General features: G+C 50.6%; 5 protein-coding genes and 1 long non-coding RNA gene across 8 annotated transcripts; 3 read left to right on the forward strand and 3 right to left on the reverse strand.

Moving 5' to 3' along the window:
• Positions 1-1,200: 1,200 nt before the first annotated feature.
• Positions 1,201-4,871, reverse strand: LOC9657378 (protein ARABIDILLO 1). 2 transcript variants are annotated; one of them, XM_024679181.1, is made up of 12 exons: positions 3,401-4,871; positions 3,185-3,343; positions 3,055-3,135; positions 2,865-2,996; positions 2,685-2,812; positions 2,544-2,631; positions 2,389-2,483; positions 2,271-2,334; positions 2,043-2,218; positions 1,740-1,916; positions 1,593-1,677; positions 1,201-1,530 (listed from the first exon to the last, which is right to left on the reverse strand). In XM_024679181.1, exons 1-12 carry the CDS (start codon positions 4,733-4,735, stop codon positions 1,357-1,359), a joined length of 2,694 nt encoding a protein of 897 aa, XP_024534949.1. In that variant the 5' UTR covers positions 4,736-4,871; the 3' UTR covers positions 1,201-1,356. The 2 variants fall into 2 exon arrangements, with proteins under 2 accessions (XP_024534949.1, XP_002974364.1); XM_002974318.2 differs by having other exon boundaries at positions 1,205-1,530; positions 1,740-1,958.
• LOC9658027 (probable myosin light chain kinase DDB_G0292624) lies at positions 4,744-6,164 on the reverse strand. Its single transcript, XM_002974319.2, has 3 exons — positions 5,221-6,164; positions 5,059-5,068; positions 4,744-4,878 (listed from the first exon to the last, which is right to left on the reverse strand). Exons 1-3 carry the CDS (start codon positions 6,162-6,164, stop codon positions 4,744-4,746), a joined length of 1,089 nt encoding a protein of 362 aa, XP_002974365.2.
• A 334-nt stretch (positions 6,165-6,498) lies between these two features.
• Positions 6,499-8,819, forward strand: LOC9658028 (sodium/pyruvate cotransporter BASS2, chloroplastic). The gene is made up of 13 exons (XM_002974159.2): positions 6,499-6,772; positions 6,881-6,956; positions 7,019-7,133; positions 7,182-7,223; positions 7,282-7,395; positions 7,457-7,519; positions 7,581-7,708; positions 7,769-7,850; positions 7,908-7,959; positions 8,019-8,116; positions 8,178-8,339; positions 8,401-8,490; positions 8,573-8,819. The coding sequence occupies exons 1-13, from the start codon at positions 6,640-6,642 to the stop codon at positions 8,648-8,650; spliced, it is 1,233 nt and encodes a 410-aa protein (XP_002974205.2). The 5' UTR covers positions 6,499-6,639; the 3' UTR covers positions 8,651-8,819.
• Positions 8,820-8,993: 174 nt separating this feature from the next.
• On the forward strand, positions 8,994-10,806 carry LOC9657379 (inositol-tetrakisphosphate 1-kinase 1). Its single transcript, XM_002974160.2, has 2 exons — positions 8,994-9,245; positions 9,356-10,806. Exon 2 carries the CDS (start codon positions 9,376-9,378, stop codon positions 10,339-10,341), a length of 966 nt encoding a protein of 321 aa, XP_002974206.2. The 5' UTR covers positions 8,994-9,245; positions 9,356-9,375; the 3' UTR covers positions 10,342-10,806.
• A 157-nt stretch (positions 10,807-10,963) lies between these two features.
• On the reverse strand, positions 10,964-14,910 carry LOC9657380 (growth-regulating factor 6). Of its 2 annotated transcripts, XM_002974320.2 has the most exons (4): positions 13,621-14,910; positions 12,912-13,145; positions 12,257-12,800; positions 10,964-12,141 (listed from the first exon to the last, which is right to left on the reverse strand). In XM_002974320.2, the coding sequence occupies exons 1-4, from the start codon at positions 14,252-14,254 to the stop codon at positions 11,100-11,102; spliced, it is 2,454 nt and encodes an 817-aa protein (XP_002974366.1). In that variant the 5' UTR covers positions 14,255-14,910; the 3' UTR covers positions 10,964-11,099. The 2 variants fall into 2 exon arrangements, with proteins under 2 accessions (XP_002974366.1, XP_024535063.1); XM_024679295.1 differs by having other exon boundaries at positions 12,257-13,145.
• LOC112347820 lies at positions 14,692-15,390 on the forward strand. Its single transcript, XR_002992865.1, has 2 exons — positions 14,692-14,842; positions 14,901-15,390. It is a non-coding gene; the product is annotated as an uncharacterized LOC112347820 (long non-coding RNA).
• Positions 15,391-21,816: the final 6,426 nt, after the last annotated feature.

Below are 21,816 nucleotides of genomic sequence, written 5' to 3' on the forward strand. Positions count from 1 at the left end.
GACCAGATTACGCGTGTGAGGGAGCTCTTCGATGAGCCGCTCGCGGATCCCAGAGGTTGTGAACGCAGCGCGGTGGTCAGCATTTTATTTTTCCCCGCTTTATGGCGTTCCGGGACTTTCCCGAATGCTCGAAGTGCAATTTTCCTTTTTTCTTTTTGTAGCTTCCGCTTGGTGTGCGTTGTAAGAAGAAGAGAATTGGTCCTGTGACCTGCAATGCTGCCGCTTCGATTGTCAATTGTCAATTCAAAAGACTTTGCTTTTGTAAGTTGCCTAGCATTAGAGAACACATAATGGTATAAGTAGAGTGGAAATTGGAGGAAATTGGTCTTCAAACTCTACAAACTTGGTGGTGGAAGGCTTTGCGGGCAATTACTCGTACTATATAAAACTTTGTACATATATGTTATATTTCTAGATAATATTGGAAAATGTTGAAATCTTATTAAAACTTTAAAGTGATGAGTTATACTATTTAGTCTTTAGAAATCCAAATAGATATAAATCTCTATTATTTTTATTTTGGTAAATTTAGTTCCTAAGGGATATTGTATTTTTTCCCCATTATAGTAGTTTCTATTCTAAAATTATATTTTCTTATTAATCTCTTATATTTAATCTTTGCAAAAGATAGATTTTAGTTTCTATAAATAATTGATTAGTCCCAATTATCTGTGGCTTTTTCAAAATTGCTATAATAGAATCCATAGCCGAAAATTCTCCATGAAACAATTTGGTTTGGCCGGGCAGAAATATATGGCCTCCATTCATGCTTCTTCCTGTCTTGCCACTTAAGCTTGCACACTGGAAGGCACTCGTTACCATGAAACGCGTACATGCTGCGAGCCTCTTGATCCGTTAAAATAAACTTGACGGTTGTTTCACTCCCGAACTGGCACTCAATGCTCAAATCACCGCCGCAATAGTTTGTAACCTCAAGTCATGTCGTAGTTCGCAGAGTTGCTGCAAGAAACTTGATTGAATATAGTGGAATTAGTGGTGAAATTAGCAACAACATTAGCAGCAAGGAGTGAAGAAACTGCGATAATCAGAAATAAAGCAAGAGGATAAAAACTCCCTCGTTTCATTACTAATGGGCATGTTTAGGCAAATATTTTGTCTTAAATGCTTGGCTTGTTCCTCTCATAAAAGTTCTACGGCTAGATCGGACGGCCGCGAGCCTCCTAGATATATAGATTTCTCTACGTACGGAAGCATATTATTTATACCATTCCTTTAAAACCTTTTGAGCTATCTTATGTTACATGATCTCTACTCTAAGCCTGTTTTATGCTGTACAAGCTCTGATTGATCGCACTCACAAAATAATCAGCCTACAAATCTTGTCTCCCAATCTCTTCAGCTTTTCTCGCTCTGGCACAGCTCCAGATTCCTCAACACTAGTCGCGCAAACACCCTCGCCTGGAGTGGAGCTGTTGTGGACGCAGCAGCTCCACGGAGAACTCGCGCCGCGCCGGACCTTTGGAGGAGATTGGCGTGGTGCAAAGCATGCCTTCCACCAGGCATTGTAAACTGCAACGAAACACCACGTTTCTTTCGAAACCTTTATCTCTTCTATTAAATCTTTCACGTACCTGGAGGAGAGCAAACGCGGCACAGGACCTTAGAACCGAGGAACCGTTTCGAAGCATGGCCACGAACCTTCCTATCTCGGCGCCACTGTCAATCACACCTCAACTTTAGCAAGAGAGAAGAGAGAGGAAAGAAAACTAAAGCTCAACCTGCAGCGCAGATGCCCAGCTTCTTGTATGCGGGCGGAGTCGGAGACTTGTTGCAGCGCCGAAGGCCCCCATTGCGAAGCCGGGACTGCCGCAAGAGACGGTTGATCCGAGAACGCTTGTACAAACGCCTCAATGTTCTTCATGGCCGACTGCCTTGCCACGCCGTTTTTGGTAATGCTATCACAGTAAACAACTTCGTTTGTAGTAACCTCATCCATCCTGACAAGCAGGCAAACGAGCACTCAGACAAATGGTCCAGGAATACACGAAAGCTGATCGAGAACACTAAGAAAAGTTTTGTACCTGCCATCGAACATGTATGCCAGAGCCAGAGCGGCCATGAATCGTGCCATCTTAGAGCGCGAGGACGAGCACAGCCGCACCAGTGCAGAAACACCGTCTTCTTCCACTATCCTCAACGCGTTTCCTGGATTGAAAGCAAGATTCCACAAAGCTCCAGCAGCAGTTTCATGAACGTCCTAAAAACACCCACAATGTCATGTCACACACAAGAAGAGGCGTTGTGCATACCTCGGCATCCGATCTCGCTAATGCAACAAGAGGAGCAACGCCTCCTTCACGGCCAATAGCAATGCTGTACATACGTCACAAGAATCAGTCCTAGTTTACCAAGGGTGACACACAATACCTGTTTTCCTCCGATACAGACAACCCCCAGAGAGCACCCGCTGCTCTTTCTTGCAATCCTTGAGATCCATTGCTGCATCCTTGTGCCAAAGCAACCTTCACAAGCAGTTCACAGTGAGGACCATAGACAAGAGAACGAAGTAAGGTGAAACTTACCAATGCCTCAACACCACCAGCTGCAGCAATTGCCTCCCGATTTCTGTCGTCAAATGACAAGTTCCACAGGGCGCCAGCAGCTTCTTGCCTAGAAGAAACACAAACTAAATCCATGATAGACTTGAAACGAAACGACCTCACCGGACCCCTTCGTGGTTGGAACATGTTAACTTTACCAGCGCCTCTAACGCACCCGCCTCCCGCCCTACTGCAGCATTATTCCCATTGCTATCACCGTGAGCTGCTAGATTTGCAAGCGCTCGGGCAGCCTGCAAAGAATTAGGGAGTTATGATCAGCATACAAATGTAAGAAAATTCTACCTGCTCTTGGACACCTTCATGCTTGCAAAAGCGAGCCAAATTGACGAGAGCGTTCACACCCCCAGCATTTGCAACCTTCATGCTGCATTTATCGTCGGCAGCTAGATTGGCAAGAGCGCCGGCTGCTCGCTCCTGAACATTAAGATGTCGAGCTCAAGATAAGATCGGAACGAGAAGCACGTCTCCGTACCAAAACTCCTTCGCCACCGGCGGGCCACTTCAAGGCCAAGTCGACGAGAGCCTCAATCGCACCAGCGTCAGCGATAGCACCCTGAAAAGCTCGACCATAGTCATACTGGAAGTATCAGAAAAAAACAAACCTTGTGCTCTTCGCCAACTGAAAGGTTCCAGAGTCCTCCAGCTGCCTCTTCTGCAACCCAACGATTGGGAGATCTGGCCAAGCCTGCAAGGATGTTGATTCCACCCTCGGTTGCCACGGCCTTGGCAACTTCGGCATTTACGGACAAGTTTGCAATTGCCTATAAGCGAGAAGAGTAAACGGAAGCTCAAAAGAATCCAACTCAAGAGAAACTCACCTTCGCTGCTTCGGACTGCACCCCTTCCCGAGAAGACCTGGCAAGGTCCAGAAGAGAGCGAATTCCTCCACCGTGCATAACAGCCTCCGCCCTCGAAGAATCAACAGTAGCATTCTCATCGTCAACCACTACGAAAGTCGCTAAAGCTGTGGCCGCTCTCTCCTGCACGTCTTCTTGCATGCTCTTGATCAGCCTTAGCATTACCGAAGTCCCCTGCTTCAGCCAGAAAGCGTCGAGCCCCTGAGTGTTATTCTCTGCTATCCTCAGCAGTGCGTGGGAGAGCACCCATTCCGTCCAGCAAACAAGCACCCTGCTCTCGTCCTGCTGCTCTAAGCTCGAAATGCATGCCAGCCCGTTCATCAACTCTGTGAACCGAGCCAGCAAAACCCTGTCCTTACTAACGTAGCTCACAGAGTTGCTTCCATCTTCCAGGGCCGAGCAGCTGAGCGCACAAAGAACCCTTAAACGAGGAGCAGAAAGAAAAGACATGACAGCCGCGGGTGTTACCTCAGTCCTGGACACATCAAGTGCTACCAAGTTCTCCAGCTTACTCCATGCTTGCATGGCCTGTGTCCACATTATGTTCCTGGACCCGGCCACCGACAAGTACCTCAGAGACTTTGCCTCGCCGAGCGCAGCCTCGTCCACCACCGCGCAGTCGAGCAAAGCCAGCTCCGTCAAGCTCGGGCAGTGCTTCACCAAGTCCCCGATAGCTTCACTGTCCACGTCCCGGATCCCCGCCAGCCGCAGGCACTTGAGTCTCCGGCAGCACACGGCTACCACCTTGATCGCCTCGTTCGTGATCTTCTCCAGCTCCGGCCCAAGCTGGAGGCTTTCCAGATTCTCATGGCGGGCGACGAGCATCGACAGCGTCGCGTCGGTGAGATCCTTGCACCCGTCACCTATGAGCCCCTTGAGCTGCCTCGCTTGCAAGTCGATGATCAAGCTAGCACCTGAGGCCCCACGGAACTTTAGCTTGGAGAGCTTCGCGCATCTGGAAGCAAGCGACGACGCCATGTTGGAATCGAGAGTGTGAGCTCGCAAATCCAGGCTGGTCCACAGTGACGGCGAGGAGGAGAGCGCGTGCCATGCCCGGCACACGGATCCAACGCTGGCCCGGTCGCGGTAATTGAGCAGCGAAAACAATCCCAGCAGCGTATCGTCGGCCAGGCGCGTCCAATCCACGCCGCTCTCCCTCTCACACCGGACTAGTACCTGGCCGTCGTGCTTGGGGATTCTCGACTCCTCCTCCTCGGCGATTCCATCGCCATTCTCCGCTCCCGCGGAGCTCTTAGTCGCGAGAGTGTGGACGCATTTCCGGCGAACGCGACGCATTGCTTCGTTCACTCATGCCCTAACCACCTGGGAGGCGGAGCTCTCGCCATTGCACGCTCGCGGCTAGCCCTCCCTTCCTCTCCCTCTCCCCACGACCTAGGAGGCGCTACCACGAAACCCTGTGCTCTCCTCTCTCGTTCACTCTAAGTACTCGTTGCCCTAATATTCCCCTTGAAAACAAAATAAGCTTTACTTAATTAAGGGGCTAAAGCGATAGCTTTAGTTAATAACATTTTAATAGCTTTAAAAGGGACCAGTGTTTTCCCCATGTACAAAACTTACTTGATTTTTTCCTTGAAGTTTGGTGAGAGTCCAAAACTTACCAGCGCGTTCCTTTACGTGCTCACGTCAAGCACGTATTTACATAACGTTTTTATCCTCAGCAGCAGCCAAAATTCCAGTGCCCGCGCGAACAAAGACAGTAAAACAAAAGATAAAAGTTAGTAACCCTCCCGCAAGGAAATCGAATAGCAAGGGATGCTTACCGGATGATTCCCGGCCTCTTTCCTAGGCGTTGCAAGGTCGTCCCGAGATGATCTCCACAGCGACTAGCAGTGCGCTGGATGATCGCCATGATCTTAGTGTGGGCGATCTTCGCCTTGGTCTTACTCCTGCTGCAATGTCTCACGATCCAGGGATGCGCGAGCACGCGATCCAGCGTCGTCCTCTTTCTCGGCTCCACCGCCAGCATCCCCCGGAGGAGATCCGCCGCTCCATCCGAGAACAAACCATCCGGGAATCGCCCAGCTCGCAGCAAATCCATCACTCTCCACTCCGTGCAGCCTCTCAGCAGCTCGTAGGCGATGAGTCCCAAACCCCACACGTCCACCGCCTCGGTGTAGCTCGATTTCCCAAACTTGATCGCGATCACCTCGGGCGCCAGGTACTTTCCAGTCCCGCAGCACTGCGCCATCTCCCTCGGATCGTCCGTGGCCATGCCAAAGTCTCCAATCACAACATCGTCAGCCGCGGCGGCGTCCAGCTTGAGAAACACATTCTCCGGCTTGAGATCCCGGTGAACGATTCCCCTGGAGTGGATCTCCTTGATCGTCTCCGCCAGCTTCTTGATCGTCCTCGCCGCATCCTCCTCGCACATCGGCCCGGCCTTGAGCAGTCGATCGAAAAGGCTAGGGCCGCAAAGCTCCATCACGATGCTCCCGTAGCACTGCGCGCCATCTCTCTCCTTGACAAAGCCCTCGAGGTGGGCGACTCCGGGGCAAGCGTGAAGCATGTCCATGATGCTAGCTTCTCTCCTGGCCTCGCTACTCGATCGAAACATTTTCCCCGCATACCTCTTGTGACCAAACCCGCGATGGGTGAGCGCAAAGACCTGGCCTTGCCCACCACAGCCCAACCTCTTTCCCCTCTTGTATAGCTTCAAGAGCTCACCACAGTCTTCGTCGCGAAACTCCACGTCTTGAGTCACCATCGCTGCTCTCTCGCCAAGCTTCTCCAAGTCCGAATAGAAAACCTAGCTTCTTCACAACGGGTATATTTCAACGGCCCCGATGGTGTTTGGCCGACGGTGGAGATGCGCTTTGCTATTCTGGAGACACAATCGTGATATGATAGTACGGAATATGATTATTTCTGATACAGTTAAAGATTATGCCTGAGATATTCTAGTACGGCCAGCTAAATCCAGGTAAAGCAAAGTATATGCCCATGTGTCCTTGCTAAAGTGCGTGTGTAAAGACGGGCCACTGTTGCCAGCCAACCATATCGCATAGAAATGCTTGGCCTACATTGTAACCACGGGGATTTTGGAAAGCCCTAGTTAGCCCACGCTCTGGCCTTTTCTGTTATGTTAATTTTTGTAAAGGTCAGGCGTTAGCAAAGTCCTTGGGGGATTCCGCCCACTGTGTCGCGCGACGAGAGAGAGAGAGAAAGGGAGAGCGCTGGCTATGGCGGTACTGGCGTTGCGATCCACGGCATTTGCAGGGAGCGCCGGGATTCACCGCCGATCGTGGCGTCCAGCGACGGCGGAGGCGAGATTGGGATTTGGAATCGCCAAGCCCGGCGATGGAGCAGTCGCAGGTTCGTCCTTCTTGTTTCTGTGAGTTCTTCGCTGGATTCCTGGTGAATGCGGGGCGTCGCATTCGATATTTCGCTCTTTCTCACTGTGGATCTGTCTGTTTTTCTCAGGGATGAAGGCTGGATCTGTCTCTCTCGTGAACACGCCGACGCATCAATCACATTTTCCTTCTTTGACAGCACACAGGTAAGCTAAGCATTCTAGAATTTCTCTCGATCGTTGCTTTGGTTTAAACTGGTGCTATATAGAAGAGAAAGGCCCGTGGAATGCCATGCAGCAGCCAGTGCTGGAGAAATTCCCGAGAAGGAATTGTCTACGTTTGAAAGAGTTGTGGAACTCTTGACAACCATGTTTCCAGTCTGGGTACGCCTTGCATCAAACCTTGTTCTTCTCTGATTTGTTTCTGTACAGGTTATACTGGGAACTGTTATTGGCATTGTAAAACCAACTGCGGTAAGCTTGCGAATGGCTTGGATTTCTCGTGCTTGACAATCTTTTGTGTTATAACCAGGTAACCTGGCTACAGACCGACTTGTTCACTGTAGGCTTGGGATTTCTCATGCTCTCTATGGGATTAACTCTTACGTTTGAAGACTTTCGCCGATGCCTGAGAAATCCCTGGACGGTATGATGCAAAACTTTGTGCTGCAGTTTGATATCCCTCGCGTTTTTTTGTTTCTACGCAGGTTGGTGTTGGTTTCTTGGCTCAATATGCCATTAAGCCTATACTGGGATTTCTGATCGCATTGGTAATGAAGCTATTTAAGTTTTACTGGGACACATCTTTGAGTATCTCTTCGATTATAACAGAGCTTAAAATTATCCGCACCACTGGCAACAGGTCTCATTCTCGTTTCTTGTTGTCCAGGAGGCCAAGCTTCAAACGTGGCAACGTATATTTCTAAGGGCAACGTCGCTCTGTCGGTGTTGATGACAACGTAATGTATATCCTTCTCATTTTTGGCAAAGAGGCTTGAAGACTTTATCTATCGTTGCAGATGCTCTACTATTGGCGCGATTTTAATGACTCCATTGCTGACAAAAGTGCTTGCGGGTCAGCTTGTCCCAGTGGACGCGGTGGTGAGTCTCTTTCGAAATCATCGAGTGTCGATTTGATGGCATTGAGAATTCACACAGGGGCTGGCAGTGAGCACATTTCAGGTGGTCCTTGTCCCCACAATTATTGGAGGTAAGCGCTTCAGCTTGTTGTTCGAAAGCCTCTCATCAATTCTGTTGCTATTTATACAGTTCTTTCGAACGAGTACTTTCCAAAGTTCACGCAAAAGATTGTCACGGTGACACCTCTCGTGGGGGTTATTCTAACAACACTTCTCTGCGCTAGTCCCGTGAGTCTTATAGAACTTAATTCTTTCTTTTTCCTAGATGTAAAGGCTGGAATGCTTTCAGATTGGTCAAGTGTCCGAGGTCCTTGTCACCCAAGGCACGCAGCTCATATTTCCGGTGGCACTCCTCCACGCCGCCGCGTTTCTGCTGGGCTACTGGCTTTCGAAGCTCTGCAACTTTGGCGAGATGACCGCCCGGACAATTTCCATTGAGTGTGGAATGCAGGTACGTAGTTTCCACTGCATCCAAAAGTTTGTACATAGCTCATCCAGCTTTGCCTTTCCAGAGCTCCGCTCTCGGCTTCCTTCTCGCGCAGAAGCACTTCAGTAATCCTCTAGTCGCTGTGCCATCGGCCGTGAGCGTCGTCTGTATGGCTGTAAGTCACAGAAAAAACCGGAGTTCCTTTGGAGCTGACACGAACTAACGGTTTTCTCGTTTGGAAATTTCCTTTCTCGCAGTTGGGAGGAAGCGGTCTGGCAGTTTTTTGGAGAAATCGTGCTCTTCCCAAAGACGACAAGGACGATTTCAAGGAATAAGGAAGAACTACACCGAATTTCACGAACAAGTTTTGGTTACTACTGCTCAAACGATCGTGAGTGTATTGTTTTTAGCAACTTTCTTTGGATGTCTTATTATTAGCATATTCTCGGGCATCGATATGGGTGGGGCATTTTTCTCAATGTCAGCTTTGTATTGTTGCGATCATCGCCGTCGTTGAGCGTTTCAAACGTTTATCACGAGCGCACCAACGCATTATTCCCACCCGTATATCCTAACAGCTGCCACGTCACCTCTGTGGCTAATCCACGTCATCGGCATGCACACTCGTGGCGCGATCGGCGCCGTCGGTTTGTCCACCGCCAGTGCCAGATACAAGCCCTAACCCTAAGCTGGCAATGCCATTTCGCCATAGCCAAGGGGAAGCCCTAGAGCAGGAGCGTTCTTGACTAGGGATTACTGTGCGTCTAGCGCGAGGGATTGCGATTGCCGATGCCGATGCTCATGGCGCTGTCGACTGCTGGTGATTTCGCCTTCGCGCCGCGGCGAGTGTGGTGAATTTCGCGAAGAAATTTCGGCGCTTTTCTGCGATTTGCTTCTTCGAGGCGCTTGGACAACTCCGGCTCTCTCCAGGTGTGTTTTCCCTGTCTTGGACGCCGGCAGGGCGTGTTCTTGACAAAGGTTTCGATGAACTCCAAGATTCTAGCTCTAGCGCTCACACAAGCTCCGCTCTTTGTGAACAGGGAAATTTCGGCAGCCTCGCATGGTTAAGGTCACAATGTCCGGGGAAGATCGCTTCGAAGTCGGGTACGCGCTGGCCCAGAAGAAACAAAAGAGCTTCGTGCAGCCGTCGCTGGTGGAGCATGCACGGAGCCGCGGGATCGATATGGTGTGCATTGATCTCGACAAGCCACTGGTGGAGCAGGGCCCCTTCGACGCCATCCTCCACAAGCTCTCGGGCAAAGAGTGGCACAAGGAGCTGGAGGAATACGAGAAGAAGCACCCGGATGTGATCATCATCGACTCGCCGGACGCGATCGAGCGGCTCCACAACCGCATCTCGATGCTCCAGGCGGTGTCGGACCTCCAGGTGGGCGACGAGCAGGAGACCTTTGGGATCCCCAAGCAGTCGGTGATGGACAGGGCGGATTGCCTGGGCGATCTCAAGGCGATGAGCGGCCTCAAGTTCCCGGTGATCGCCAAGCCGCTGGTGGCCGACGGCAGCGCAAAGTCCCACGCCATGTCTCTCATCTTCAACCAAGAGGGTCTCACCAAGCTCAAGCCGCCGGTTGTCCTCCAGGAATTCGTCAACCATGGTGGCGTCATCTTCAAGGTGTACGTGGTGGGCGACTACGTCAAGTGTGTCAAGCGGAGGTCCCTCCCGGACGTGCCCGAGGACGAGCTCAACCGGTCGGAGGCGCTGTGCTTCTCGCAGATCTCCAACATGGGATCAACCCAGCAGTGCGGGGCGTCGGACTACCTCCAGGCGGAGCTCCCGCCGACCAAGTTCGTGGCAGAGCTGGCCAAAGGATTGAGGGAGAACTTGGGGCTCCGGCTCTTCAACTTCGATCTCATCCGGGACTCCAAGGCCGGGAACCACTACCACGTCATCGACATCAACTATTTCCCCGGCTACGCCAAGATGCCCGCGTACGAGACGGTGTTGACGGACTTCTTCCTCAGCCTGGCCAAGCTCAAGGCCTCGTCCAACACTCCGGTTGCCAATTAGCAGCAGCGGCAAGGTCGCTCGCTCGCTCGCCCAGCAGCAACACGCAACCGTTCTACTCTTCTCTCTCGAAGTGCTCAAGCTAGAGCCCGTACGACTCAACTCTTTGGAAGGAGCCCAAAAGGATCATTCCAGCAGGCGACCCGGACGAAGAATAAGGCACAGGACTTGGGTGGAGGATGATGCTAATGATTTTGGGTGGAGGCTCGGCATCGAAAAAAGACGATGGAAGAGCCTTTTGGCGGAAAAAAAGTTTGGGGGTGGTCGCCTCGCATCGTCGCGAAGAACACACAAGGAAAAAAGACGCACAAAACAAAAAGAGGAGGAAAAATCGTCCAAGACAAACACAGCCAGCAATTTTGTGGAGCACTGGCATTTGGGTTTCTTCATCTTTTCGAGGTTTCTTTCTAGTCTCTGTAATTTTCTTTGTGCCACCCTTTAATAAAGTGTAAAAAGAGTGTTCCCCCCCTTGGTTTTGAAAATTAGGGTTCTTGGTTGTTTCTTAGGGTTTAAGCGCTTCGTCGAGAATGCTGGATGATCCACGCCCGGATCGCCGATTAGGAGGCGCGCACGGGATTCTTAGCGATGGCACCAGGTCTGGGATTGAGATTCTTGTCACAAACGCTTATAATGAATGTTTTGGTTTTTCTTGTACTGGTACATGTCAAAAGAAGAAACAACAGTGAGATCGAGGAGAGATTAGCAAGCAGGAGAGGGGCGATCGCTCGGTCGGTCATTCCTTCCGCGCATTCTTCTTTCTTTCACGAGGTGAGTTGCTTGGAACCAGCGTTTCCGAGCAACGCCTCTGCATGAACTGCGCGGGGGCTACTGGCATTGCTGCTGCTGTCGGAGAACGATCCAAAGGGAGTCTTGGTGAGCACCGCGGTTGGAGATGGCATCCGGGACGTCTCCCTGGAGCTGCTCTCCCAGCCATCGCCAAGTAAGTTAAGTCCAGGTGAGCTCTTGCAGTGATCGCGAGGTGTGCTGGATTGGAGAACCTCGGCTAGTGGACCACCTTCTAAAGATTGCATCCAGGTTTGCTGCTGCTGCTGCTGCTGCTGCCGGCTTCCACCGCCGAGGCCAACACCGAGTCCCATTCTCGTTGGATCGCCACCGAGCTGGTCTTCCTCGAACTCGCTCCTGGACATGGAGAGCTTGAGCGGGGAGAGCGATAACTTTCCTCGTGGAGAGGTGGCGACGCGGAAGTCCGACGATGACATTGGTAAGGAGATTGAGAGCTGTGTTGCGGATGTTGTTCTTGGGATTGTTGTGGTTCCTCCTGCTCCTGGTGCTGTTACTGCCGTGGGTGGTGTTGCTGCTCGCTGTTGGTTTTGGTGTTGGTGCTGTTTCTGATCGTCTTCTATGTCATTCCAGGAGATTGTGGAGGGGTCCCTCTGACGGGGCCAGTCGTCAAAGAAGTGGCGGAGTGGCTGTTCTTCGCAGTCCCTCCCAACATGCTCCAGTCCTGCTGCTGCTGCTGCTGCTGTAGGTCCTCCCCCGTACCCAGGGCCTAGTAAAGGTTGTGAGAGGTGGTTAATCTGGCTTGCTTCAGGCATTTCAAAATGCTGCTGGCCTGACAGTGATCTAAGTTCCTGCTGGTGGTGGTGGTGGTGGTGGTGGTGCTGGTGCTGGGGGTACAGAGGTGAACTGGGGCTGTTGTTGCTGCTGCTGCTGCTTAGTCGTGGGAATTTACTCTGGAAGTTTTGCTGCCATTGGTGATGCACGGAAGAAAGTGGGGAATCTGAGAATAGCAGCTGCTCAGGTCCCAATCCCAGCTCTGGCTTACTCATTCCACTCATGTACCTGGAGCAGGGAAAGCAAAAGCACACAGAGAGCAGGATTTTAGTCACAGGCGAACAGAGACGGCGGGGCTTGATGAGCATGAGTGGCACTTGCACTCACCAGGAACTGATAGTACCTGTAGTCTTTGTTCCCTCCAGGAGATGCACCAGAGAGAGACTGCATTGGGAACTGCAGGGAGCTGCCAGAGTTGTTCCCGCTGGGAATGCCCGTAGGGAGGGAACTGAAGTTGGACTTGGTGGGGGTGCCCGAGTTGAAAGGGGAAGCTGCTGCTGCCGCTGCTGCTCCGACCGACGGATGCTGGTGATGATTCTGTCCGTTCATGCCCAGAGGGGGCCGCAAGCTGCTGTGGATCTGATTCAAGCCCGAGCTTTGGACGACACCGCCGACGTTGGTCGCTGACTGGGTGGTGGTGTTTCCACCTGCGGCAGCAGCTGCCGCCGACTGGGAATTCGCCGCCGCCGCCGCGGCTGCTGCTGCTGCCTGGTTCTCGGCGTTCTTCTTGGACCTGTTACGGCCCCGGTGCATATGACGATCGCAGTACTTTTGGTCCGGGACGACTTCCCTGGAGCACCTCCACTTCTTGCCGTCTGTTCGTCGGCACCGACCAGGCTCCGGGTCGGGATTGTTCGGAATTCCAAGGTGAAAGTTTCCCCAGCCCACTGCACAGGAAAGCAAGGAGATCTTTAGAGTTGCCAGTGGTGCAAGGTGCTGAGAACGGCGAGGAGGCAGTCGAGCAGTGAAGTGAAGGGAGAAAGGCAGCAGGCACTCACTTCTTAGCGACGGATGCGAAGACGCGAGATTATTCAATGCAACGCTGCGCCTGATTGGATTGAGCAGCTCGGGGGGCACGCTCGCACCAGCCATCATGTACTTGAAAATCAGCGCCTGGTGTTCTAGCTCGGCCCACTGGTTCGCAGTGAAAGGACCGCGCATGCTCATTGCGCTCTGCATTCCTAGGTGGTCTCCTCTAGCGGCAGCTGCAGCAGCCAACATGAGCGGCGAGCCTGGCAAAGACAAGACAGAGAGAAGAGTTATATCAGCGCAGCCAAGCCTCGCTACTGCTACGAACTAGTGCTGCTACTGCTACTGCCACTGTTCATTCCAACCCTCAAGTTTCCGGATGGAGGAAAACTCGGCGGCGAGAGACAGGACCGGAGAAAAATAAGCAGCAGCAATCAGGGGATCACGGTCGGATGGGGGGCGCTTGTATATCTTTGGAAGGTCCCAATCGGCTCGACAAGCATTTGTAATTGCTTGCTAAATGCCGACAAAATCCTGGCATTATGGTGGAGGCAATGTGCGGCACTTTCGAGCTGATATAGCTGCATATATCAAACCGGGGAAGAGAAGGGACGAGATAAACAAAGGCAGCAGCGGGAGTTCTCTACAGTATCTCTACATGGAAAGCCGAGAAGAAGAAGAGGGGGAGGAAAACGAGGCCGAGAATGTGGAAGCAGGCAATTCAGGCAGTGGACTCACCGGAAGCTCCAGGATACTGATACGATTGATACGAGAAAGGCCTCATGTTGGAGTTGGCAGCAGCGAGATTGTAACTGGAGCCGGGGCTGGCCATTGCATCGCTCCTCAGCATCCGGGTGTCTCCTCCCATGAGATTGGCAGCAGCAGCAGCGTCACTTGCGACGAGTACTCCATCGGACAAGCAAGAGTTTGTGGGAGAGCAGGCGATACGGCTGCCACCATTATCTCCTGAAAACGAGTGGCTTCCAGCTGGTCCATTATTATTATTTGCAGCAGCAGCAGCAGCAGGAGCACCACCTCCGCCACCAGAGTTCATGTTGAGCTTGCCAACGTGCTGCTGCTGCTGCTGCTGGGAGTGCTGGTGCTGCTGGTGCTGTTCCGCTGCTGAAGGCCTCGAGTATGAGAAGGAGTCCTTGCGGGCCAGCTTGAGCGGGCCGCCATCGTCCCGGGCGTCGACTTCGACATCGGAGCTGGATCTGCATTGCTTCATCGAGGAAAGATTCGGAGAGAGTGGACCGGAGCTTGTACCGCTGCTGTTGTAGCTGGATGGCATCCTGTTATCGGGGGAGAGGACGCCAAGGCTGCTGCAAATGCCGAGGCCAGGAGAAGATGAGTTTTGGTGAAGCAAGTCCATTAACTCTTTTCTCTTTCTTCTTCTCCTGCTTCTCTTCTTGTCCTCCCTCTCTCTCTTCTCTCCTTTTTTCTTTTTTCTTTTTTCCTTTTTTTTTTTTTGTCTTTCTAACTTTCTTTTGATTGTGCAGGCTAATCAACCATATACCTCTATGGATGAAATGGATGGAAGTGTGCAGTGAAATACGCCTTAATTCCAGGTACCCATTTGTCTGCTTTGTCCTTCCTTGACTCTGCTCGATCTCTTGCCGTGCAGGCTGTATATATCCTGCTTGCTGCTCTTGAGCCTTTGCTCTCGGAAACTCGTCGCAGATCTGGCAATGCAATCAAGCCGCAGTGGCTTGCTGCACAAACATATATATTGCCGGTGCTGAAACGCTGCGATCTTTGATCTTAACTTTCTTCTGGCGAGTTCTCATTCCAGTGCTGCTCGATTGCCAGTGCTCAGGCTCCGCAGCGGCAGCGGAGAAAGGAAGAGAACAAGGGGGAGCGGACTGGGAGAGAAATCAAGCTGAATTGGAGCAGTGGTCGACTTTGACGCAGTGCGCAGCAGCAGCCATCCAGAGATATCTATCTACGTGTAAGAGTGGAGGTAAGAAGTACTGTCGAGTGCTCTAAAAGGTGGCTGCTTCTCACCTCACACACATCAGGCAGACAAAACTGCAGGAATGTGGAGGGATAAAAGGGAGACGAGAAGAATGAGGAGAAGGAATCCTGTCGCTGCTCAAATTCCCGAGGGCAATGAGGGCCGTCAGTCCCTGAGCTGAGCCGAACTGAGCTGCAAGATTGAAAGGAGGAAGAAGAAGAAAAGCTCACGCCCCCAAAGGTAAGAAGTAGTAACTAGTGCTATCCTCTCATTCCTCTACTAATGTGTGCAGCACCAGTCCTTCCCACAGTTCCCACACAGAGAGGAGAGAAAAAGAGAGAAGCAACTAACTTCGCTCAGTTTCAGTTCAGCTCCTGCCTGCTTGCAGCTGCTTCTGCTCCTGTTTCTGCTACTGCTCGCCTGTTGGGTGCTGCTGCTGTTCCCAAAGGACGCGGACTAAGAAGCAGTAGAGCACTACTGCTGGTTAAGAGAGAGACCTTCCCAACACTTTAGTGTGAAGAGAGAGGCGCACTGCCTGTGCTGCTGCTGCTGCTGGGGACTGTGCACTGCAAGAGTGAGTGTGTGTGTGTGTGTGTGGGTGTGGGTGTGTGGGAGCAAGCGAGTGAGTGAGCGAGTGTGTAAACGTAAACCCAGTGTGGAAGGAGCGACCAAGCGTGTAACTCTAGGAGCGTGTGAGTGAGAAAAGAGAGGACCTCAGGGAGGGCGAATGAACAAGTGAGTGAGAGTGTGTGTGAGGAAGAAAGCAAGCAGGACTAGGAGATATCTCTCTCTCACTCTCACTCTCACCCTGACCCTCTCTCTCTCTCTCTCTCTCTCTCTCAGCGCTGGACAAGAAAAAGAAGAGCCACTTGGCTAGAGACTTTCTACTAGGTGCTAGTCCAGGCAGAGGGACAAAACAGCATCCATGCACACAGCAACAGGTAGATTGATAGATAGGATGGACACAAAATGGGAGCAAGAAGCAGAAGAAGCAGCCCTGGAGCTAGCAACAGTGGTGTGCTCACTGGGGGAGGAGCAGCAGCAGGATCCTGGTGAAAGAGCAAAGGGGGCCTATATAGTGTTTAGTGGGGTCTAGCAGCTGCTGCAGCTGCAACCAACAGGAGGGGAGGAGTAGGGGGCTCAGCTCATCCTGATCATGGTGGGATCAGGGAATACAAAAACTCCATAAAATATGGCTGATTCAACTAATAAAGCCTGGGGATTAGAGTGGGCTGGTACGCTATGAGAGGGAGAGAGAAGCTGATTCTCCTCTAATTGCCTGCCTTGCTTTATCTTATTTTCTTTTGTTTTGGGGAGTTGGGGAGATTTTTCTGTCCAAGTGCTGGTTGACAACACTTATTTTATTCCAATCCGGACGCCAACCCGCCCCTCCAATCCGCCTTAATCTCGCGGCCAAGAACACGTTACAAATGCACAAAGTTTGTGTACCTAGCCTCTCCTAGCCTAGTGTGTCCAATGGAGACGGGAAGGGGGCGTGTGTCAGATTTGGCTGGCTCCCGCTGCCAAATTGGGCTTAGAAGCCTCCCCACATTTAGAGACCAAAAGCTTGGAGCTTGGACCAAACCGTAGAGTGAGAAAGAACAGCTGCAGGCCTCAAGTATAACTTGATCAGAGAGAGATCAGAGCAGGAATTGAATGACGCTTGTTTTGTTTGTTTGCTTCCACGCTTCATGGTGGCCTATAGATCCTCCTCCTCCATGCAATCCCAGCGCACACTTCCTCTTGAAGAAGTGCTATCACTCCTTAACATAGTACTCCACCAAAAGGTGAGTAAGGTGGGGGGGAGCAAGCAATTCATTCATTCGATCACATTCATCGCATTCATAGAGAAGAAACATCTGCTCCAGTCCCGGCACTCGAATTGTGTGGGAGGAGAGGTCTTGCACAAAAAGTACGCAGGCTCGAGGGCCTCGGCCAACTTTTTGGGCCGCCATCAAAGTTGGGCGCCTCTTTTATGACTCCCGTGGAAATCTCACAAGCCTCACCGCAGCAGCAAGCCCCTTTTCTCCCTTCTGGTTTCCGCTTGCTGCTCTCTGCCAACATGCCAGGCGAATCCTCATGTGGTATTTGCTGCGCTCTCTTTGTCTTTTGGGCGCCCCTGCACCAAAATGCCTCTTCCCGTGAACTTTCCTTCTTAGAATTCCAAACAAATCATAAGAGCCTCAGGAATCTTTCATTCATGCTCACTCACACAACATTGAATCGCTCGAATCTAAGCCCCTGGATGTGTACATATTCCTTCTCCTTCTAGCTGCGAAATCAAGGCAAAGGCATACAAAGGTGGCGAGAAAGGTGTTCTTGGGATATAACTTACCAATGTTGAAAATTTTGCTAATTAGCAGCAGCAGCAGCACCACCTCCACCACCTCACTGCTGCAAAGTCTATTACCTTACCTGCCAAGATGCATGACGTGGTAAAAGTGACATGTCTTTACCGCGCTGGCGAGCGAGAGCGATAAAAGGGTGAATCCCCTATTTACCACGAGCAAGGGTGACGTGTAGGGATAAAGCGACCCTCTGACGCATATTTCAACACCCGCAGTAAATGGCAGTCCAGTCCGATTTTGACTGCAAGGGTAAAAGAGTCCCTCCTCATTAAAAAAAAGTACATTTCACCCTTTTTTTTAACCATTAAAAATTCCAAAGAATCTTTAATTTATCTGAAAATAAGAAAAATCATAAAAACGAAGAAAAACAAAAGCCTGGCAGCCCCACCGGCAAGGCACAGTTACTGCTGATTTACCAGTGTAAGAACACACACGAAGTCGGAATTGGGGGGGTGAAAAGAGGCCGCACGGCTGCCGCTGGAAACTTCGGGTGCCAGGGCACCGACGGCCGGGATCGCCCGCGGCTCCGGGACGGACGGCCAGGATGCGCGCGCCATGTGAACTGCCGCCCGCCCGGCACCGTCAGTCAGGTGGCTCACACAAATGCCTGAATTGAATGGCCACCTGCCGTGTTTCGTGAAAACCCAACATTTGCCATTCAATCTCCATTAATATAACATCACACACATCAAAGTACCATTCCTGCCACGCCAAACAGATTAAAGTTAACCAGATGGTTAATCCTTTCCCAAACCCAGGAATGGAATTGGAACTTGGAAGGAAGAATGGAAGGAAACCCTGTTAATTTCAACGTTTTGGTACGGTACGGGGAGACCAGAGGTACTTTGGCGCGGGCTTTTAATCCCGATTACTGGGGGCCACAGTCATTCCAAGGCCGACAGCATGGATTAGATTGTCTCTGGTGGCTTCCGTACAACACACATATTCACTCACAGGGCTGTTCCTCTTATCCTTGTTCTGGTTGGTGTCACTGTTTGTGTGGAAGGGTGACACCATTATTTTGCGGAATTTGCAATTGCGAGAATGCTGCTGCATGACCTTGTCGCCCCGGTGATTTTGATTTTGATTTCGATTTCGATCCCAGGGCTGGAAGCTGGAAATTCTCGCAGGCTCGCAGGCTCGCAGGTTTGGTGGTTGCGTTGCGTTGCGTTGCGCTGCGCCTCTCGCTTTTCTTGGCCTTGACTTTGTGCCTGTACGGAAGCCCCGACACGCAGATTCTCCGGGTATTTCTCGAGGGAGCTCCTTTGCTTCTCCGGCCATTATTGCACCACCAAAAACAGCCATTCACGTCGTCTACGGTCTACCTGTCTTTCCATTCCCATGGAAGGTAATACTAGAAACAAAAAAAACAGGAAGTTTTTTTTTAAAAAAAGTTATTATATACTTTTTCTCTTTTTCGAAATATCCAAACACGTTGCAATCGGAGGGAAAACGTCTGGCCAGTGGGAGCGGGCCACGTGTAACGCAAGGACGCACCGACGACGTCTAAACACATGGGAGAGTGGGCCCCAACACGGACCTGACTGACGGCCGTCAGGGCCCCTGACTGACGGCTGTCACAGGCGTCCCTTTGGCACGTCAGTTTGAAGGGCGACCTTTAGTCACGCGCATGTGCACGCCGGGCCCACCCCAGTTGACGCCGTTCCAGATGACGGCGTTAGGGCAAGGGGGCCCCACCTTTAAAGCGCCATGTGCCGCCCTGACACCTGTCAGTGATCCCTGACGGTAAAAGACTTTTACCGGCCGACAAATAACGGAAAGCTGTAAAACGGAATGTGCATGCCGGCATATTCGCTTCTCGGTTAGGGTAAATATACTCCGCGTTTTTTGTTGGTGTTTTTTTGGCATTTGCAGACACGAGTGCCAGGAATGAGTCAGGCATTTCTTCGCTGTATTACAAAGGCTGCCCGTTCCTGATTCAATCCTCTTTGTACTTCTCTCCCTTTTTTCCCCTTCTTCCATGCGTCCAAATATCCAGTCTTTCTTTCTACCCCACAGGGTGATTTGGTTCTCTTTCCTCACGCAATATATAGATCACAGAAGATCAACGCATTTTTCTATACGAGAGGCCTTCTTTTCTCCTAGCTGCTTTGGGCTTTGCTTGCTTGCTTGCCGGGCTCCCACAATCATGGAGACAATGATTAGGTGCAGCTAAGCGGGAACACTGGGCTGGGACACCAATTCCCCGCCATTCCAGTCCAGTTTTTCAGCTACTCTTTTTAAGCATTGTCCCACTGGTACAAACAAGGTGACAAGGAGGTGGCAGTGTCTCCTACATGGGGACACGTACAAAGCATAAGCAAAGAGGCTTGGGTGGTGTTCCATTTCTTTCTTTGCTTCGCCCCAAAGCCAAAGCCAAAGCCAAATCCACGTACGATAAAGAGGTGCCCGCCACATTGCAACAGAGAAACTTCAACAGCGCATGGAGGTTTGTTTGTAGTTTTCAGTTTGCCCGGCACACAAACACTGCCGGAAACAAGGAAACGTGTTGAATGCAACGGGACATAGAAATCCATTCTCCTGTTTTCCGGTGACACAAGGGCTTGTGTCCGCGGTGTAGTTTTAACATCCAATCTTACAAATTATCGGATCTAAGCGGAAAAGTGTGCCTCACACAACAACACACAACAAAGCATGCCAAATGCCCTAGGCCCCATTTGCATGCCCACCAGCTTTTCAGTCACGTCCAAGTTGTAACGATCATCTCCATTTTCTTTCCGCCACCATCACCACCACCATTCCACCACCAATTGGCAAGTATTGCAATGGCTGTAAGAAAATAGCTGGAGCCAGGAAAGCCCCAGGGCAAAAGGCTCCACAATCCAACTGGTGGGCCTGAGTACAAACATATAAAAATGCATAACTTGCAACTAGGAAAAGCATATGGAGGGGTTGCAACTTGTTCCCCAACCCCAACAAAACAAGCTGGAGAATGAACATGTCACCTACATTTTTCAACTATTGTTGTTTTCCATCTTACAGCTTCGTTTCTTTGCTTTTTGGCCCTTTTCTCTCTTTTCCTCCATAGTATAAAAGCTTGCAATAATCAAAGGCTAGCTATACAGTTGTACATTGTCTTCGTTGTCACTGCTCACATCTATCGAAGGTTTGGAGTGATTGATTGAAGCCTAGAGCTTGAAAATGACAAGAGAAGAAGATGGTGGTTTTTCAAGACTTGGATCTCTGGAGGACAACACAAATACAAAAAAGTATGCTAGCTGAGCAGGCCATAGTTCTATTGATTTTGGGATCCAGTGGGAGACAACAAGTTGGCAAGAATCAAAGCTTAGATTAGATCCCATCCCACCAACCTTAAATAGATTCTCTCGAGAGAACCGTTACAACCACAGGGGGATAAGAAACTTTAGGCCCTTGGAGAAAGTATAAGAGACACAACGATCAGGGCTAACCATCTTTGAGCCTTGCTTTGGAACTATACTTCCTCGCAGGATGCTTGATTATCCAGGTTTTGATACAATACACATGTTGCTTTCTTTGTTTCCAAGTCCAGCTCGCCTTTGAGGAACTAGTTGACAAACGCACAAAATCAGATCTCCCGGTGGGATGGACTTGGCCACAAAACCTCAAATCCCCGTCCGAATCCAAAGCCCGCAACGGGGTTCCGAGATTTGGACCACTCCACCGCCGTTTCCTTGTTCACCGATGATGCAATCACTCGGCATGATTTTTCTTCTTTTGCATTTTTATAATAATTTTCTTTTCTGTAATATATTATCATCTGCCTCCATGACGCGGGGCCCACGTGGCGCCCGTGGCCTTTTGCTGGTACGGACCTCCGTGCCGTGCCGTGCGCTCTCTCGAGAATCCCCTCACGTGTATTCATCCGCCATCGCTAGAGCCATTATAATGCTCAAGACAACACCACTCAATCACTACTTCCCCTAGAGAGAGAGAGAGAGAGAGAGATCTCCACCACCATCTTCACCTTAAAATGTTTTAGCAACAAGGACCAAGAGAGCAGAGAATGTGAAGGTTCTTATATCACATGGAGTTTCCACTATTTAATGATCCTTGAATGAAATAACTGATATCATGGGTCTAATTGATCCTGGGGGCTAGAGCTATGTAGGTTTGGAGGCCTGGTTTGTTCGCAAGCAGACAGTTTGGATAGAGTTGAGATAGCCCCCAATTCAGAAAGCAGAGAGAGATTCATCCATCCACATGCAGCTTTTGGCTGAATTGCAGCAGCAGTAGCAGGCGAGTTTTTAATTTAAAGGAAGAAAAAATAAAATTATATAGAAATAAGTTTGCCCAATGTCTCAATCAAATTCTCCCCTGTTTCTTTGCCATTTGGCATTCACCTCTTAATCAGGGTCCCAGAGCTCAGAAGGGAAAAGGCCAAAGTGCTCTTTAAATACTCTCTTGTTCCAAAGAAACAAAAAATATTCGTCAAAATTGTTTTTTGTTTGTAAAAACAGATAAGAGAGGGAGAGTGCACTGCACAAAAAGAACAAATAAAAAAGAAGCACAACCACTGCAGTGTCACTCAGTACACTCTACTGCTCACTACTCATATGTAATCAACATTGAGGGAGGGGGTGTGCTTTCCTTTGCTCTGCTTTGCTTTGCTTTTCTCTTGCTTCAGTGCTG

The sequence above is a fragment of the Selaginella moellendorffii genome, unplaced genomic scaffold, assembly GCF_000143415.4.
Source record: "Selaginella moellendorffii unplaced genomic scaffold, v1.0 SELMOscaffold_24, whole genome shotgun sequence".
In the NCBI taxonomy this organism is placed as follows: Eukaryota; Viridiplantae; Streptophyta; class Lycopodiopsida; order Selaginellales; family Selaginellaceae; genus Selaginella; species Selaginella moellendorffii.